The 15,346-nt window shown below is 41.1% G+C and overlaps 1 protein-coding gene across 5 annotated transcripts in view; it reads left to right on the top strand.

Moving 5' to 3' along the window:
• kdm4c (lysine (K)-specific demethylase 4C) overlaps positions 1-15,346 on the top strand; it is a 33,082-nt gene that overhangs the window by 6,614 nt on the left and 11,122 nt on the right. For 4 of the 5 annotated variants that reach the window (XM_086295943.1, XM_086295944.1, XM_086295939.1 and 1 more), the window contains exons 6-17: positions 1,535-1,584; positions 3,250-3,353; positions 3,627-3,764; positions 4,018-4,211; positions 4,815-5,038; positions 5,219-7,242; positions 7,341-7,452; positions 8,585-8,766; positions 9,175-9,418; positions 10,809-10,885; positions 11,260-11,315; positions 11,438-11,546. In XM_086295943.1, coding sequence (XP_086152069.1) covers positions 1,535-1,584; positions 3,250-3,353; positions 3,627-3,764; positions 4,018-4,211; positions 4,815-5,038; positions 5,219-7,242; positions 7,341-7,452; positions 8,585-8,766; positions 9,175-9,418; positions 10,809-10,885; positions 11,260-11,315; positions 11,438-11,546 — 3,514 coding nt within the window. The remainder of the gene's footprint in view (positions 1-1,534; positions 1,585-3,249; positions 3,354-3,626; positions 3,765-4,017; positions 4,212-4,814; positions 5,039-5,218; positions 7,243-7,340; positions 7,453-8,584; positions 8,767-9,174; positions 9,419-10,808; positions 10,886-11,259; positions 11,316-11,437; positions 11,547-15,346) is intronic. The other variant, XM_086295942.1, reaches the window with a different exon arrangement.

Below are 15,346 nucleotides of genomic sequence, written 5' to 3'. Positions count from 1 at the left end.
CTTAACACAGATCAAAACCATAAACTCTTAGTAGTAGTAGTTTGTTAAGCCTGAGATTTCTCATTGTCTTTGAATTGAACGGAACTGCATTAGTACAGACAATTAGAGCTCCAAATCGTCCGTGTTGGAGGGTTTTGTCTTATACTTTGAAAGTGTGGCATCCCAGCAAGCATCATTGATTTTTTTTCTTACAGATTAATTGGGGTCTGGGGATATAATTACTGGAATTTTCTCTGTTGTTACTCTTTCATTGAGCCAGCTTAATGAACAGATTTTTCTTTTTTTCAATTCATCAAACTATCTTCTTCATTTTAGAGGACGTACTGTATTGACCGCAGTGAAAGGTATCATGATCCATCACAGAGTGCCTATTGCACAGGTCTGATTGGTATTTGCGAAAGGAATTATCAGAGCTTAGTCATTAGGAGGTTAGGACTAGAGTAATAAAGGTAAAGAAGAAGTGGAAATGCAGGTAGATCAGAATGAAGTTTGCTTTTCATTTCTTTGTCAGCTTGGTTGTTCCATTTCTCTCTCTTGCCCTGGAGGGAGTTTTGCTCATTAGAGCAGTGAGCCCTGCAACCCCACAGGGATCAGTGTCACAGCCAGACACACAGAAACAGTCATACACACTCAGAAAGAGCAGCCTGGTGTACCAAATATTCACACACATGCATACCCTTATCATCTAGTACTCTCTCATACACACACACTCACTGACGTAGACTCTTTCATCTCACTGATGTGTTGACATCTTGTCCCTGGAGGGGAGCAGCTTAAAAGATGCACTTCTCTCACCTCTTCTCAATCCTGTATACCCTCCCCCTCCTCTCCCAAACTCCCCGTGTCACCTCTACCTGAGGTTTGCTTCCTTTTCTCACCCTGTCTCTCATTGCCGTGTTAAACTGACAGGTGGTATGATGATAGAAATTCCACACACCTGAGGGTGGATGGTACTAGTCAAATGGAATGCCTAGTCAAACCTAGAGGGAATCTTGTCACGCTTCATGGATTTCTTGCAGGGAAGTTTGAGAAGATTATATATTCAGGTTGCATCAGCAGCATGAACGAGAAGACACAGAATAAGGTCATCTTGAAATTCTGCAAACTCATAACTCAGCAGCAATCACCGATGGTTACTGTGTCCTTATCGGACACATAACTGGGCTTGAATTTTGAAATATTATAGTGGCCAAGATTTAATATAATATGAAGACCAAACCTTAAATGGTCACATATGCTGGAAAAATATGGGTAATTGTAAAGGAGTGTGAGCACAGCTGGGGGATTAATGATAGGATCATGCTGTATGTTGTTAAGATTACATATAAAATAACAGTGCAGTGTATTAAAAGCTTGATCCACCTTTCTGAAGTTTTTCACTTGTCCACCACTTGATGGCAGTCTTGAAACTGCAAATGCTCATTGAAAGTTTGTTTGCAACTGTCAACACATGGTGCCCCGTAGACATAATTAACAGAGCATGTTCATACACAGTCAAAAATAACTCTCTGCTCCATATCTCTGTCTTTAACAGGTATGCCATCCCCCCCGAGCATGGGAAGAGACTGGAGCGCCTGGCTACAGGTAAAAGATTAAAAGGAGTTGGGTTGGGTAATTTAACAAATATTGAATCGTGATCGCAGCATACAGAGGCAGGTCTGCATTAAACAACAACATCCACTTCATAATTAATCTGAGTGCGCTCGAGAGAACAACCTAGATGTAGCATGCTAATGAACTCTGGCTGCAAAGAGATGTAACCTGACAAATCCATAAACACATAAGCCCATGTAAAATAGATGTAAAATGCAGTCGAAATTCCGATTGGCTCGCTCAGTAAGTTGAAAGACAACTAATTTGAGAAGAAAGACAAATACATATAATTCAGGGTTCTCCAGCCTCCTTTAAACTGAAAGCTGTATTACAAAATGAAAGCTGCTGATAGATACTCCTGTCCTACATTTGTTTTTTTGTGTTTATTCATGTGTCACATCAAGACATTCAAACAAATCTCTGAACCAATCCAACCAATGTTGGATAGTTTTAATGAAAAACCACACAATATTTGGTTTAGCCGTATGTCCATGCCTATACATTTCGGTTTCAGTATGGCATTTAAATGACTTAATATTAGTTTCCAATTAATTATTACTGATGGTTTTTGTTATGTTTTTCTTTGTCTGCATATCTCACTTTATCTATTTCATAAATCGTTGAGAGTACTGATGTTGCTTGGGGTCTCAGCGACTTATAAAGCTGGATTGTATCCTGGATTGTATTGTATGTATTAAGGTCACCCTTACAAATCAGATGAGCTCAATTTTAATCTGTTAGTCTTTTTTTTTTCTGCTGAAATGGTGTCTGAATAATTAAACTTGAAGTCATTGTCTAGTTTACCATCCTTGCTTTGTCAGACTATATAGACCACTGTAAACAAAGTACTGGTTGTTGCAATGATCTTCTTTTTTGAGTGGATGAACAGAGATGAACAGAGACAGAGATCTTTTTGTCTTATTGTTCCGTTAAAGCCTGCTATCCCCAAGACACCTCCATACAGCATTTTCATGGACGTTAGTAAAACTAAAAACTGTCTTTTAGTAGAATGTATTGCATGTGTTTGTTTTGCAGCTGGAACAGCTTTTCTAAGAGAAACTGTGTCATTTAGTATTTGCACATTACAGCCATGGTTTGCACATGAAACTGCAAATCCAAAAGTGGTTTATGACCCAAAATAATTTTTTGTTACAGACAGCCATTTCCAATTTCTTATATATGAGAGTCCAGTCCACTATGCTAAATTGTAAAAAAAAAAAAAAAAGAACATAAATAATTGCAGTTCTTTCTCTAGGATAGATGGTACTGACGTGACTGCACAATGCATCAGTGAATTGACAGATACAAAATTAATTGCTGACTGTTGTTTAAGTTTAAGTACAATGTTTTAGGGTTTTTTCTGGCTGTAGTTGAATTCATTCTAAACAGAATACTGCTGTATTTCTTTCACCATTTATCAGGGAAAGTAATTATGTTTAAGATAAGCGAATAATTGAAATAATCTTTGGTTTCCATTATGGAAAAAAATGTCACTCTACTCGATAAATATTAAAAATGTAGCAGTCGATAATAAGCCAGTTCTCACACAGCTTTTCGATTTGGCTTTTTCATTCACCTGTTTTTGTTTTGTTTTTTCTCTCTGACAGATTAAGTCTCTCTAATGGTTTTTTTTGTGTATGTGTGTGTTTCTGTCAGGTTTTTTTCCCAGTAGCATCAAGGGGTGTGAAGCTTTCCTTCGTCATAAGATGACTCTAATCTCCCCTTCTGTACTGAAGAAGTATGGTATTCCCTTTGATAAGGTAGGTTCTCTGTCCCTTTGAAGAATTACTCTCAGTCTTAGTTCCTTTATTTACCACCTGTTTGAAAACAGCTTTTGCTGCTTCTAAAATAGGCAGTGTTAATTTTTATTGGTTGCAGAAATCCTCAGTGGTTTATTTTAAACTTTTCATTTCTTTTCTGTGTTATTATTTTTTTTAAACCACGAGGACATTTAAAGGTCAATCACTCACATACACACATATAAACCAATCTTTGGCTCCTCTTTCTTTCCTTCTTATATGACAAATTGCCAGATTACTCAGGAAGCCGGAGAGTTTATGATCACCTTTCCTTACGGTTACCATGCTGGGTTCAATCATGGATTCAACTGTGCAGAGTCAACCAACTTTGCCACTTTACGTTGGATCGACTATGGAAAGGTTGCTACACAGGTAAGAGTGCACTTAATTCAGTATAATCATAATTTAGATCTCAAATATATGGATTTAAGATCTAAATTATTTACATTTTGAATAGCATCCCAAGTTTTTTGGTAATGTTGTTGTAAAGTTTTGGCCAAAGATCATCACAAAAAACGAATATCTTGCTATTTAGCCTTGAGTCTATTGTGGAGTCTTATGCTGAAAGAAATCTCTTTAATATAAATCTAAACTAGAGATCTCTTTTTTTTTTTTCCTCCTGTAGTGCACGTGTAGCAAAGACATGGTAAAGATATCAATGGAGCCTTTTGTGAAGCGTTTTCAGCCTGACAGATATGCTAATTGGATGCTGGGTAAAGATTCAACGTCAATTGACCACACACTTGCCACTCCCAGTACAACACCAGAGCTGCAGAGCTGGTTGCAGAGGCGCCGCAAGACCAATTCTGGAAACAAAGGGTACTTTGTTTATATTCATGCAATGTTTATTCTCTTTTCTTTAGTTATTTTCACACCTTCACTGAAAACCTGAACTTTTCTAGATATTAACAACAGGAGGTACACGTGAGTTTCTAACGTTCCAGCTCAGTAGTAGAAAATCCGTGTAATGTCTTATTGTACATATGTCAGATAGCATTCACAGCGTCGGTGGCGTGTGTCCTGTCTGCTGCAAATACTATCCATGCTACACGCTTGTCTTAGCCAAATGGGCTATTTTCAGTAGTGATAATGTGGCTGACAATTTCAGACAATGTCCCAACATTCTTCACCCAATATTGTCCTCTTGAATTCATGCGTAAACAGCTTGTGGCACATTATTACATCGAGTAGGGTTAATGGTGGTAGTGGGCACTTCATTTGGAGTAGGAAAGAGAGAGTGCATATATGCATTGGATTGTGATAATTTAACGACTGGTAGCTTTGGTGCAGTCATTGGTGATCTAGTATTTGCCCTCTCAAAAGGCAAATCTTTCTACATTCGCTTTTAATGCTTTCATTGCTTTTCGGTTTCGTTCAGGGTTTTGAGTTTTAATCTTCTTTGATCTCTTCACCTTCTGACAGCAGCCACTCTCGTATGCGCTCCAAGCGCCTCAGGACCACAGAAGAGCCCGTTGACTTGGATGGCACCTCAGCGCTGAAAAGCAAGAGGAAAAGTTCGGCAGGTCCTCCCAGCCCGAAGGTACGAAGGTCTGTGGCTGGGACAACCGGCAAAAAAGAGCAGAAAGAGAAGAAAAAGGAAGCTGAGTCAAAGCACAACCAGAGTCAAAACTCTGTTCAGCTCTCTGGTAAGAAACTGACAGATGATAAAGAAGATATTTGAGATATTACTTAATTTTTTTTTATGTACATAGCTGTCTGTGTTCCTGGTTTCTTATATTTGTAAACTCCTTCATGTGAGGTCTGTAAAAACTTTTGGCAGTGACTTTTTTTCATATTTTAGCCAGCCATTCTTTTATTCTCAACAGGTCCTTGCAGACAGATGTGTGTGGTCAAGGTAAATCGTGTAGAGAGTAAAAGTTTGGGGGTTTCTAAAGACCACTCTCATGACTCTCACGATAGTCCCCCTGCCTCACCTTTGAAGGATGACCTTAAGGCAGAAACAGACACTCATATTGACCCACAATACCTCTCAGGGCCAGGTCTCACAAGCAGAACTGCTGAAAGTCTCAGACAAAGGCCCGAGGCTACTCAGGCAGATCCAGGAATTAACGAGCCAAGGTGTCCCACTTCTGAACAAAGAGACCTCTCATCTCGTAAAGACTGCTCAATCAGGATGCCTCCTGTGGAAGCCAGTGAACACAACTCAACTTCCCACACAAGCACTGCTGATGAGACTGTGGTGAACTTGTGTTCCCCTGTTTCTAAAGCTCACACATCTGCTTCAGTATGCAGAGAAGACACTTTAAGTGAAATATTCAACACTGATTGCAGCATGGACACAGGTACAGAGAGTTACTCTAACAACAGCTTTAAAGCAGAGAGAACGGACGCAGTTGTTGATTTGAAGCCTATCAATCCACACTCCACTACAGAAGCACTTTATGATCTAAAAAGTGAGCCAGTAGAGGGGGGTAGCTGCACATCATGTAGCTCCCCTTCTACACACAATCGCATTTTAAAAAGTAACACTGAGGAAAATCTCCCCCCCCCTCTCCTGCAGAGGAATGCAGTGGATATGCCACAACTCACTCCGGAGCCTGCAGATAAGGTTGGAATTTGCCCTTTGCCACCTGAACTGACCCAAGAGATGCCCTCGCTTACGCCTGCTGATGATGGCCTGACTGATTTTTCAAAATCTCGATCGTGTAGTCACCAGATTGCACCTGTGCTTCAAAGGGAGATGCCAACTGGCTCTTCATCCTCACATGGAGCCAGACAAGAAGAGAAAGAGGCTGATTTAGTGATGTCAGCAGAACTTCATACAGGAGAACATGCCAACAACTGGCATTTAAATTCCCCATATAATTGTGAAGGGGCAGCGGTGTCTGGTTCAGAAGGAAAAACGGCTCATTTAACTGCCAGTGCTATGCACAAAATAACATCTGGTGGTGTCCATGAAATGATGATAATGCCTGCAGTTGCTGCTGACAAGGATCACGCAAAGCTGGAAAATCTTACTGCACCGAACAATGCCTCCCTTGGGCAGCTTGTTCAGAGCACTGCACCTCAAAGAGAACAGAAACCCAACTTACAAGAGTTTGCAAATAAAGATAATTCCAAAGATCCATTTCAAAGACAAGGCGGATTCAGTACCTCGAACAAAAACATCCCAGCCCCTGCCCCTCCATTATGCACTCAAAGTGACAGCCACTCAGCATTACAACTACAGCATCACACTACATACTCCTCTTCCTTTTGTACACCCCAGCACACATACACAGAGCCTAAAACATTTTCCAGTAGTATCTGGAAAAACTTTAATTCCCAAAATCCTGCAGTCCTCATCCAAAGTCTGCACCCAGAGCTCCCTTCTGACTTTACCCACGACCCTCTACCTTACACCATGTGGACTGAACCTCAGTGCAAAGAGGTCACTGACCTGGAAAACCCTGAGCAAGAACTACGTGAGTCTGAAAACCAGGAAGGAGAAAGTGGGCCTCTCACCTGGGCTCAACTCGAGCCCACTTCTCTAGTTTCAGTTGGTGCTATGGAGCCTTTGGGGCTTTGTGGAGAGTACGAGTTGCAAAGAGATGATGGGGCTGACGCGCTGTCCCTATGCAGGGAGCTGGGGAGACAAAGGGAAGCTGAGGAGAGACTCCATTCGGATACTGCTGTTTCACCTCTCAGAACGGGAGATGGAGAACAGGATAGGGTGTCTGATATGGAAGAAGGAGGATCTGATGACGATGAGGCAGAGCAGCACAGTGCCAAGAGAGAGAGCAGTAGTGACTCCTCTGATGACGACGATGATGATGAAGAAGAAGAAATAAATGATACAAATAATTATAAGTGCAATGAATCAGGCCTGGAACCTGGGGAGGTTTGTGCTGTGAGTGTTTTTTTTAAATAGTCAATTATAATAGTTTACACATTACAGAAACTAAAAAATAATGTTTAACACCTTCAATCAATCCCTGTCCATGCCAGTATCCTGCCCTGTCAATGAAGAGGACCACTAAGAGCTGGCGTCACCCACTCAGGAAACCCACCGCAAGGGCTGTACCAACTGCTGTCAAACAACAGGTTGCCAGTGACGACGGTGGGCACACTGAAAAAACACACGCATATATACAGTTAACACAGTTCGATGAAAGGTATTGCTATGGTTGAGCCTTAAAAAAGACTTTTAGACAGCGACACATGCACACAGTATAAGCCAAGAGTCAAGCTTATTTCAATAAAAAACCCAGGGACATTTCCTGTTGTGGTTAGTACTGCATGGTGGGTGGCACCGGGCCAGAACCCATGATCGTTAGACTTCTTTTTGGTTGCACTGGAGCGAACAAGAATGCAATCATCACAACATTTAGATGTTAATCCGTTTTGTAGTCCAAAAACAATAACGCATACTTTGTAAAAGTTTGTATTTCTAACACAATATACTCAGAAGTAATAGAACTGACTCTGTTAGCAGCATGAACAACAGTCTTGACAAATATAAAGTACACTCAGGTAAAATTTGTGTTTTTCCACAGTGAGCCATTCCACCCTGTGGTCCATACTTCCCCTCCTCATTTTTCAAATTTTATGTCCCTCCGAAATGATTCTTTTGACGTCAATGCACACATAAACCAAACACATTTAATTCTCGGGCCTACCACAGTAAAATGATCTAGTGATAGATATTCTATTTGTTTTCATGGTTTTAATGGGGTGGGGGGAGGGGGGCCTCCATTAACAACCACTAATGTGCATATACACACACAGTCACATTTATCATCTCTGTAGTTGTGAGAAAGGATGAATAATTCAGCAGCCGTTGTAGTTGTTTATCTGCGAGTAAGAAATGACCATGGCTGTGAGAAGCCTGTTTTATGATCATGAGAGTGCTTAATTATTTTTGGGCAAATTTGGAAACTGACAGGCGTCTATTCCGTGAAAATGTTTTTAAAGTCACTGGAGGAAATTGTCACCACAGCGGCCGGATTAGCTCTGACTTCTGCAGCGATTCTGTGCAGAAAATGCTGCAGAATTCACTTTGTGTTGCGTTTTTTGATATTCTGGCCAGATGATTATTTCACATTCAGAAAAGGCTTAATTAACAAACTACCAGGCAAGAGATTCGTGGTTGGAATTGCATGAATCATTGTCCGCGCCCCAGTAAAAGAAACCACCGTTTGAATAGATGAGTGATTACAGAGTAAGTAAGGCTTTATTTCGTCTCCATTTAGAGCCACCTGAAGCAAGCTTGGCAGAAGAAGAGGGGCAGGAAATGGAAGCGTGGGCAAAGCCGCTTGTCTACCTGTGGCAGAACAAAAAGAGCTGCTTCTCAACAGAGAGGGAGTACAATGCTCATGCAGCCACCATGCAGCCGTACTGTGCAGTGTGCACACTTTTCATGCCCTACTATCAGGTAAAGGGGAGGTCAGCACAAATTGGGAGATGATTGTCTTTAAAACATGCACAGTTCCACTGGTGTAAATTGAGTGCGCATTGCAACTTTCTTCTCTTGAGAATGTTGAAAGATCACATTTCATTCTGTGTTTACATCATTTGCCTCATTTGGCTAGCATTTTTGCTACTCCAATTAGAGGTTGTTTCAGTATTGCACTGGTCAGTGGTTCTTATCCTGTGTTGAGCTCATATGTCTTTTTTTTCTTTTTTTTCTTTTTTTAAATCCAACCGCTTTACTGATAATTGCAGCTTTTCAGCACATTTCCAGCTCTAAATGTAGTTAAAGTTCAGTCTGGAGAGACAATTTTGAGTTTTTCGTCTGTCAGAGGTTTTTATACATGAAAATTACAGTCTCTTCCTCCCCTAGGCGGAAGACAAAGCAGAGGATAATAAGCCTATGGTAGCTAAAGACACCTTCCAATCTTCATCTCCAATGGAGGGTCCCTCACCTCATGGTGGAGGGTTTAGGAGAAGCAAGCCCCTGATCCCAGAGATCTGCTTTTCTTTTCGGGAGGAGAATTGCCCCCCTACTCCCACTAACCCACTGCTGCAGGAAGACGGCACCTCCCCTCTGCTCTACTGCCAGAGCTGTTGCTTGCAGGTCCATGCAAGTATGTATGCACAAGGCAACAGTAGCACATATATTTGAGTTTTTTTGTGTGAGAGGAGGGGGGTAGAAGATACAAACTGATGTGTATAGTTTTTAAACTTCATGCCATCTGTTTACCACTTACCACCAGGCGACATTCTTCGTTTTCACATGTTGTGCTTGTGTTACTGATGTCATTATTAGAGGGTCAGTGGGTTTAAATCCTGACTCATTTCTTCTGTATGTTCCACCCTCTCTCTGTTTCCCTTTCTCCCCCCTTTCTTTGTGGTTTGGAGTATTTTATTTCCCTCGTCAGACTGGGGGTGAATCCTCTGTTTCCGCCACACACAGTTCCTGTTCAAAATCCCCAAGCCAGTAACAAGCTCTCACACATTTTCTTAAAAAAGGGAAGAAAAAATCCCTGGAGCTTTTCTTTTCCAGGCTACTCAGACACGACACATTGTGCATTGTCGTAATCCCTCATTCACACGGATCTCTGTCCCAATCATGCACATTTCGATATCTTAAGCCTCCAGCCGGCCTTACGCACGCGCGTACACAGACGCGCGCGCAAACGCAGCTACTTTTAAAAGACTTAGACAGCAGTATGCCCAGCTTTCAGTCAGTTTGAGTCACTCTTCCTAACGTTCACTTTGCCATATTTTTAGTCTGCTTGGTCTAGGATGTTGTGCATTTATTGTGTGTGTGTCTGTAAGTCTGGTGGGGTGGGAGTTAGAGATGAAGTGTATGTCATTTGACACTGATGAAAAAGCCACAAGTTCGGTTTCGAGCCCCAACAATAAGTACATGTTGATGTAGCTTTCTGCCCGTTCTGTTATTTGAACTCTGGAAAGGAAACAGAGGTGGGCTTAGATTTTATTTTTGGTTTTCTGATGGATAATGCAGGAAAAGAATAGTGACATGCACACATATACAGACTTCAAGTGTGTTTTTTCAAATAAAAATTCCCAACCTACGTGTCTAAAGCCTCTAGCTCATGGATTGTAATCAGCTGCCAGCTTTGAATAAGATCACGTTTGTTTTACTAAATGAAATCCCAGTGTTTTTCTGTTCAAGGCCATTTTTTATTTTGGAAAAACATTTGGACGCAAGGACTCAGACCAAAAAGCAAAGTTGCTGCTGTGAAGTGTCTAAAATGACAGCGTGCTATGACACACGTTAATATGAGATAAACCCACACAGACGGACGCCTTCGTAAACAACGATGAATTGTACACCAACTCTGTCTTTTGTTGTGACATTTTGTTTCCTTAATAACATAAAATTATCTTGCCATTTACTGTCAAGTCTGCTGTTTCTCTCCCAACCCATTGACACAACAGTTTAATAGCATTTGAGGAGTCGGTGAGTATTTTTGCTACAGATTTTTGATCCATCCCTTCTTACTTTAGGTTGTTACGGTGTTTCTGCAGACGACATCAGTGAACAATGGTCATGTGATCGCTGTACCGAGGGAAACTTTACAGCAGTAAGACAATTTTATACCTTTGATTCAAGTATGACTGTGGTGTATAAGGAGAATAGCAGTGCTATCCTAAAATTTTAATGTGAACTAGTGTTAAAATGATTATACATTATAGCTGATGATGATGGCTCACCCAAAGATCTGACCCTAGTCAGAACAGTCAGTAATATCTTAAAAATATAGATGACCATATTCATATGTGGTAGTTGACACACTGCAGTGTGATCACTGTATACAATAAAGACAACTAATTTTTTCTTCTTTCTGACTATTTAATAAGCAGAAATATCTTCCTCTGTGGCACGTGTATAGATTTTGGTGACTAGAAGAAAAATATCTGCATTTCGTCTTTCTCACTCATTTTTCTCTTTTCCCAGGAATGCTGTCTCTGCAACCTCAGAGGTGGCGCTCTAAAGAAAACCCAAAACAACAAGTGAGACGAGCTTTTGTTCTGCGATTAGCTCTGCACACTTATCCCTCATCTCTAGAGCTCAGCCAAGTGAATTGTCTGGGTATCTTAATCATCACAATGTATTAATTTGTTTGTGTGTATAGATGGGCTCACGTGATGTGTGCAGTAGCATTGCCAGAGGCGAGGTTCAGCAATGAATCCAAGAGGAGTCCCATCGACACCAGCAGGATCCCCATGCAGCGATATAAACTGGTGAGAACACACAGACACACACCCGCACACCACACACACTCCTTGAGGACTGTCCTGGTCTAATTAATGAAGTGTTCACAGTTCTAATTAACAATGTGAGACGAACATGCCCGCAATCAAAGCTAGATAATTAACCACTGGTGGGTGGGAGTGGGGGGGTTTGTGTGTGTGTGTGTGTGTGTGTGTGTGTGTGTAAGTGTGTAAGACTCTGTGTGCTGATGTTTGTCTATATGTGTGCAGGTGTATGTCTGCCTCCCTGAGTGCATGTGCATGTGCTTGTGCATTTATTAAGTGTGTATGTGTTTGTTTAATGAGGGAGCTGCAGTGCGTCTCAGCAGACCTGACATGTTGCCACTATACTTAGCTTTCTGCTGCAGGCACTGTGATAAGTCAGCAGAAAGCAAAGTGTTGGAGAAGCACATCCTCACATAAGATGGATCACAGAGATGGGATAAGTTCAATTCTTCTTAGAAGCATATGTAATAAATCACAGTTTAGGACTCCTTAAAACAGCTCATGACAAAAGATACATTAATAAATCAGTTTATTGTTCAAAATGGGTTGCGTGAGCTGAAAGTAACAATGATGTGAATACATCATTAATATATATGAGCTGAGATTACAAAGTTATACAACAAAAATTAAAAGCCATGCTCAATTTAACACTGGCCGTTGTCCCTTCCAAAGTTGTGTTTGAATGCAGTGATGCGCCACTTCCAGCCCTGCTGCTGTTTTTAGAAGTCTTGTTTTGAGCTTTCGTTACAGCACAGCACAGCTGCGATGGCCTGAGGATGTTACAGTAAAAGTCCATGCCTTCACAGTCACAAAAAAGGAAGAATATACAACACCATGAATGGTATTTAGAAGAAAAAAAGGAAGATGAATCAGGTCTCAGGGGTTTCTAGCTCATAGCCAGAGAACTAGATCTCATTTGTCCCCCGACATAAAATGAAGTTCATTTTTGTCCATAGTCAAACTGCAAATGCACAGATGAACTGGACAGATCTGGGCTTCTAAGAAGGGTTGTGAAAAAGGTAGTATAGGCCTCGGATACAAAGGCCTAGAGACCTGTCAGCAACCATCTGGCAACCTCTGGTCATGAGGGAAAAAGAGGTATTCCCTGATAACATTGCACATGGTTGCTGGAGGTTGCTGGCAGCTACATTGAAATTGATTCCTAAAGCCTCGGCCATGCCAGCCTAGAAACGCGTCAGTGACCCCCTGCTAACCACCAGTCACTTGGGAAAGGTGTGTTTTCTATACCTGGTTGCTGGAGGTTGCAGTCAGGGGAAATTTGGAAGTACCTCCACTTCCAAATTAAAGAAATGGTAAGAAGACTTTTCAGCGTAACACAATGATATCCAGTTTGAGTTTAGTTATCAGTCCCTCAGAAAACGACATCTGAGTGAATAGACTTCAGTTATAACTAAAATGTCATACTTCACCACAGGGAACCAGCATATTTAGGTTTATACGTGACTGCTTACCCAAAAATAGTTCAAGGAATATTGCTGCACTGACACTGAATGGGATGCTAACTCTGTGGACACAGTGACATTACCCATAGGGTATTTACAGGGATATGGTTCATATCTTCTCACACCACATTGAAATTAAGCTCATTTGGATATGAAAGCACAAACCACAAAGTCAGTTTCCATATCCGCAGGCTGAAATCTGAACAAAATGAAAATTATAGTCCAGACGGGGAAGAGGCAGGGTGCTCATAAAAGCCTCTGACATGACCTACGTGATGGCCAAAATATAAGTATATGAAGGACCTAAATTCCTTTTAGAGGAAGTGGCACTTCCTTGCTTTAGATGTTAAATGCTTTATCACACAGTGTGCATGAATAACCAATATGTCCTTCACATGTACACCAGTAGAAAGTGTGCGCCTGTGATGCAGACTTTCTCTCAAAGTTTCGAGGATGGCGTACAGACTACCTTTCTGTTTTGTCTGCGTTGTCATTTGTAGATTCAATCCCCGAGCCACGTGTTCTGAAGTTCGCATTGGACCCGTTGCCCCTGCAGCAGCTCAGTACATTCATAATTTACTATCATACAACACACGCACACCGATGTGCACACATACACATTCATAATTTACTGTGGGAATGTTCTTAACGCATGGCTCAACACAGGCACCCGAATACACACTGCAGAAGTCACAGGGGAGAAATTGGCGAAGTTCACACACGCATTAAAACATACAATTATTCTTACATGTTTATATTACTTTGTGATCTAATTGGCATTATTTTATTTTGTCCCCTCCCCTGCCAATATATGTACATAAGTGCTCATTTGCAGAAATACGAACACAGATTTTGCACACAGTGCATGCCAGCTAGAATCTTGTTATGCTGGCCTCAATAAGTGGACTAGACAGTCGGGCCAGTTCATCTGTGCAGTGCTGTCCATAATGTAGGAGGTATGGGAAAAGGCTTTACGAAATGTAGGCCAAGTTAGTCACCGAGAAAAGCACTGACTGCTTCTCCCTCAGCTCAGGAACAGAAAGGACAAGAAACTTCATTATTAGGGGGGTGGGGGAGGATAACAGCATTTATATTGCCTTTTGGTTTTCTTCACAAGAGGAAAAGAGGGTAGTCTCTCACTATACACAATACCTACTGATCCCCAACTGATATCTGCATTAAGAGGGCTAAGCTGATAATTGTAAAGACAAAGCCAGCCCTGCTGTAGAGGTTAAATTTAATTAACGCTGAGCCAACTAATTAGATCAGTTATTGATTTGTTCAAATAAATGAACAAAGGGCAGTGGCTTAGCTGATAAGGACAGAGACTTTAAGAAAGGTTCGTACTTGCGCAGCGTCACCTTCTTATTTACCTCTCAGATGCCTTCTCTTGTTTCTGGGCATCATCACATCCTATTATATAGAAATATACACAGGGGAATTAAACTGTCATAAGGTGCTTTTGATATTGTATTTTCTTAATATTTCAACACGTGCTGTTTAAACAATATGTAAACAACAATATTATGCACAAGATATAGCAATGATATGGTAATTTGGAACCTTTTATAGAAATAGATATTAAAAAACCAGCTAATTCCCACTTAAACTCACTGAGGCACTGGAACGTGTCTGCATATAGACGTATTACATGTCGATATTATAGCATGGATTTCCGGGGAATTAGATTAATGAATAAATTACTTTCAGTAAGATGTGAAACCAAGCTGCAAAGACAGAAGCCAGGGCAGGGAAGCGAAGAAGAGAGCGTAGATGGGTGTTTTATTAAGAGCAGACTAGAGAAAATGGAGTGAGATGGAAGGCATGCAAAGGGGGTGAAAGAGGAAGAGGGAGCGAGTGGGGTTATAATGGGAGGCATGTCGTCATATTTTCCCTTTCGTTGGAGAGGACAGACAAGAGAGATGCCACAGTAGAGGGAACTGACTTGATGGGCTGTTTAGTGCAGAAACCCGAGAGATAGTCTTTTACAAAATTTCGCTTCAAGTGTGTTTGTGCATGGATGCATGGCAGTGTTTGTGTGTAGGATGTGTATGTGTATTATGCTCGCCAGTGTGCAGTTGTGTACTCTTCACAGAGCTTAAACGAGGAAAGAAAATACCACAACATACAGATTGAAGCACTTTTTATTTGTGGAAAGCGTAAATGATGTCATCTGATTGGCTTAAGTTGAGGGTTTCTTTGTATTGCAGCAGTCCAATAACATGTTTCTGTTGACTATTAAACTGGGGTCTCTCATTTTATTTTCTGCTATCAATGACTTGTTTACACTACCGTATCCAATAACAGCAGATTTCACAGATA

This window comes from Aulonocara sp. 'chitande type north' Nkhata Bay, linkage group LG6 (assembly GCF_057382095.1).
Source record: "Aulonocara sp. 'chitande type north' Nkhata Bay isolate Kocher_YH1m ecotype deep benthic linkage group LG6, A_spYH_male_GT1.1, whole genome shotgun sequence".
Lineage (NCBI taxonomy): Eukaryota > Metazoa > Chordata > Actinopteri > Cichliformes > Cichlidae > Aulonocara > Aulonocara sp. 'chitande type north' Nkhata Bay.
This window is presented reverse-complemented; position numbering and strand designations above follow the sequence as displayed.